Source organism: Petaurus breviceps, unplaced genomic scaffold (genome assembly GCF_028583685.1).
Source record: "Petaurus breviceps papuanus isolate PSGF00001 unplaced genomic scaffold, PetGlider_PUasm1.0 90510, whole genome shotgun sequence".
NCBI classification, from domain to species: Eukaryota; Metazoa; Chordata; class Mammalia; order Diprotodontia; family Petauridae; genus Petaurus; species Petaurus breviceps.
In genome coordinates, this window is record NW_027187267.1 from 2,934,480 (window position 1) to 2,938,639 (window position 4,160).

A 4,160-nucleotide genomic window follows, 5' to 3' on the forward strand; every position below is an offset into this window, starting at 1 on the left:
ATCCTCTGTCTGTAGAACAGTCCTAGAACCCCTGAACACATTAGCAAAGCCCTCTCCCAGGATTTCTGTAAACATACAACAAGAAAATCCTTCTTCAGGGCTTCTGTACCAACAGAAAGGCTCCCAGACCCCTGCAACAACAGCACTGTCCTTCACCAGTGGACAGTATTCACTCTGTCTGCAGGACAGTCTCCAGACCCCTGCAACAACAGTACTGTCCCTCACCAGTGGACAGTATTCACTCTCTGTCTGCAGGACAGTCTCAGGGCTTCTTAACCAAATGCCAGGTTCCAGGACTTCTTCAACAAAAGGACAGTCTTTCACCAGTGGACAAATCTGGCAAAATAACATCAAAACAGACAGACAAAGTACCAGCAAAACAGCCATGTCTCCTCAGTCCTTGGCAGCTCAGGGGGCAGGTCTCAAAAGTCCAGGGCAATTCAAAGCGGCCACCAGCAATTCTCTTAGTCTCTCTCTCTCTCCACGAGGTGCTGCTTCCAAAAAGATCTTCCGCCTCTCTCTAGTGTCTCTCCAAATCTACATCACCAGCTCCTCCCAGTTCAGGACTTTCTTTTCACATCAACAAGCCCATCCCACAGGTGGGATTAACAAACTCTGGGTTTTAACACAATCAATTTGAAAACCAAGCCAATACAGGGGAATCTTTAATTGCCATTACTATCACACATGGTCATTAATCAGTCATACAAAAACTGTTCTCTACTTCACCCTCCACAAAAGCTTGAATATTAGCCTCATGAGTGACTGTACTAGTAGTAATAACTAAAGATACCAAAACCTGTCAATATATACAAGGATTCTTTTATGTTCATCATTGTTTTGGTATAGGAATAAATGCCTCTGTGATACCTAATTCATGTTGAATAGTGCATGCCTCTTTTGGGCAAATGAAACCCATGACTAGAATCTGAAGTAGAAATGTCCTTGGACTACCCAATGTAGAGTTTTAATGAACTGGTAATTTAGGAGAATGAGGAGCCAATTTCTCCTGCTAAGAAGTCAAGCTTCCCCAAAACTAGACCCAGGCAAACCTCAATGACTTTATCTAGACAGTGAGGGATATGGGTCACCATCCCAGGGTCCCAGCTTAGTCATGCTTCTAAACTCTACATTACATTAGTGTTGACTGATTGACCATGGACTGTCCCTGTTTCCCCAGACTGAAAATGATAAATGAACAGCATACATTACATTTCAAATAGTATCCAACGGGCTTCCTTGTGATAACTGTGATAAGAACTGGTTTGTCCAATTTATTTGGGAGGGGAAATACATAACATGAGGAAGTGAATTCCCATCTTCTTCCTTTCCCAGTCCCTATAAATGCTAGTGCCTTCCCCTCTGATTGACTTCCATAGACTCTTCAGATATCTTGTATATATGCCTGTTATTTGTTTTCTCCCCTAATTAGAGTGTGAGCTCCTTAAAAGGGTACTGAGTAGCGACTGATGACTGAGTAGTGACTGATGATTGAATAGTGACTAATGACTGAATAGTGACTGATTTGTAACTTAGTGTGCCCCCAAAGGTGGAGGACTTTGACCTTTGTATTTTATGATTGAATTATTGAGTTACTAAGTGATTGATTTACTAAATGATTGTATTTTGTTCAAAACTATGTGACCACTTTGGTGAAAACTATGTGGTCAATTTCTGCGATAAGTTGTTGAGTTATTATGTCATTGCGAGTGCTGCATTTTGATTTTCTGTGATAAGTTGTAACATTCTGAATACTGTACCTTGATTTTCTGTCAATGTTTTTCTCTGATTTGTTATTGAATAAATAGAGAGTTGGCTATACTACATAATCAGAACCTTGAAAACTGTTCATAGCAGCAGTACTCTGGAAAGCTGCTCGTGCATGGCTTTACAAAGGGAAATAAATATTTTTTTTCAGCAAGTATGGAAGTGAAGATTATCTGAAATTCAAGAAACAGACACCACCTGGCATCATAGGAGCTTTTCTATTCTGCATGAGGTCTCCTTATAGTTATTGATGGTCACTTTTGCTGTTCCCACTCATAGGTAAAGGGGGATGGGAAGGAGGGGGATAATCTCATTTTTTTTTAAGCTATAACTTTGAGGGCATAATCTTATCCTTAGTGTAACTCCAGCGATTTTTTTCCAAAAGGCATCATACAATGATATCACACTCAGAAAGCTGCTTTAAGCACAAGAAACTACTTTATTAGATAGTATGAGGATGTTCCAGTTACACACTATATACAAGTTTTCATATTGTAGGTAATCAATGTCATTTCAGAGTCTAGTTTTGTCCTTGGGAGACAAGAGATCCTTAGAAATTTGCTCAGTTCTAAATTATTTCAGTCTGCTTGCCATTCCAATAAGCCTTTCCCTTCACTATCCACCTGACCTCTTCCTTATAACTTAATTCTAGTAGTTTGGTTTGGTTTTTGGTTGAACTGTCCCATTATTCCCTATAGTTTTTCCATTCTTCACATATCTTCCCTGTTTCCAGTCACACCCAGAATGCCTCCTCTTTGACCTCCAGGTCTCCCTAGAATTTGAGCCTTGCCAGACTCTGGGGGAAATTATTGCCCTTTAATAGGTACCAGACATGCCACATATACAGTATCTACATCTCATATAGGGCGAATTGTGCTCTGCCCTAGAAGATAACGCTAACCTTAGTTGTCCTCACCTCTAACAACCTTGCCCTCACTGGTTAAATCAAACTATTTAGCAACCTTTGGGGTAGAGAATCAAATGAAATATTTCTGATTGTCAGATGTTGGGAGAATGAGACTCTCCTTACATAGTCTGTTTGACTAAGAGGAGAGGGGTTTCTTGCCCAGAGCTCGGCGCAGGGCATCCTTGACTTCCTTGTTCCTCAGGGTATACACAACAGGGTTCAGCAATGGAGTAAGGACAGTGTAAGCTGCTGAAATAAGTCTGTCTTTCTCAAGAGAGCTGTGGGACTTGGGTTTGAGGTAGATGATGGAAGCACAGCCATAGTGGATGATGACCACAGTAAGGTGAGAGCCACATGTGGCAAAGGCCTTCCACCTCCCTTCAGATGAGGTGATCTTGAGGATAGTGGAGATGTTGAGGACATAGGAAATGAAGATCAAGCCCATGGGCAATACAAGGACACACACACTAACAATAAAATTAATGATCTCATTGATAGTGGTGTCAGCACAGGCAAGCTTCAGGAGGGGCCGGACATCACAGAAGAAGTGGGAGATGACACTGGCATCACAGAAGGGGAGGCCAAATACAGATGTTACCTGAATAATGGCCATTCCAAGGCCAATTCCCCATGACCCACATGCCAACTGAATACATGCATTTTTTCTCATGATTACTGTATACCTCAAAGGTTTACAGATAGCCACGTAGCGATCATAACCCATGACTGTGAGCAAGAAGCAATTGTTGATGCCAAAGGTGAGATAGAAGAAGAGCTGTGTAGCACATTCTGGGATGGCAATGGGTTGGTGGGGTCTGAGGAGGCCTAACAATGTACGGGGAATTATGGCCAAGGTATAACATGTCTCAGAGATTGACAACACACTCAGGAAGAAATACATAGGTATGTGAAGGTGACGGTTAAGGCGGATGATGGTCACAATTATGCCATTGCCAGACAGAGTCAACAAATACAAACCCAGAAAGATCACAAAAAGAATGAGCCGGTTCTGCCACTTGAAGCTAGAAAACCCTTCAAAGGTGAACTCACTTACAGTTGTGAAATTTGGTTTTGGCATTGAGGAAAATTCTGACAAACTGAAAGAGACAAGGAGAGGTAAAGTTAGTGAGAGTGAAGATATGTGCAGTGAAATTATGTTTCTCTGTATGATTCTTTGATGTCTCTTAAACTGAATGATTTTCTAATGTTGCCTAAACCTTATCTCACCAGTCAGAGCCTAACTTGTAACTTTGCTTTGTGACACAACTTTCATTTGCTATGGAAATTTACTGGCTGCAGCCTCCCCCTTCCTTTAGCTTCACTGGTTCATATACTCAGCCTACCACCCTCAGTCTAGAGCCAGAACTGCCAAGGCAGCCCTGAATCTGGGACATTGGATGGCCCTTCATCTCCCTGTATCTAGACACAAGACCTATGTGGCTTAGATATTCAGGGGTAGCATGTTCTCACTTTGACAACATGGAGA

At 41.8% G+C, this 4,160-nt stretch overlaps 1 protein-coding gene across 1 annotated transcript; it reads right to left on the reverse strand.

Annotated features, from left to right (window-relative positions):
* Positions 1–2,810: 2,810 nt before the first annotated feature.
* On the reverse strand, positions 2,811–3,752 carry LOC138141938 (olfactory receptor 10J4-like). Its single transcript, XM_069062826.1, has one exon. The coding sequence runs from the start codon at positions 3,750–3,752 to the stop codon at positions 2,811–2,813; it is 942 nt and encodes a 313-aa protein (XP_068918927.1).
* Between the last annotated feature and the right edge of the window lie 408 nt (positions 3,753–4,160).

Coding starts and splice junctions, on each gene's coding strand:
- LOC138141938 (XM_069062826.1), bottom strand. CDS start 3,752: ATGCCAAAACCAAATTTCACAACTGTAAGTGAGTTCACCTTTGAAGGG.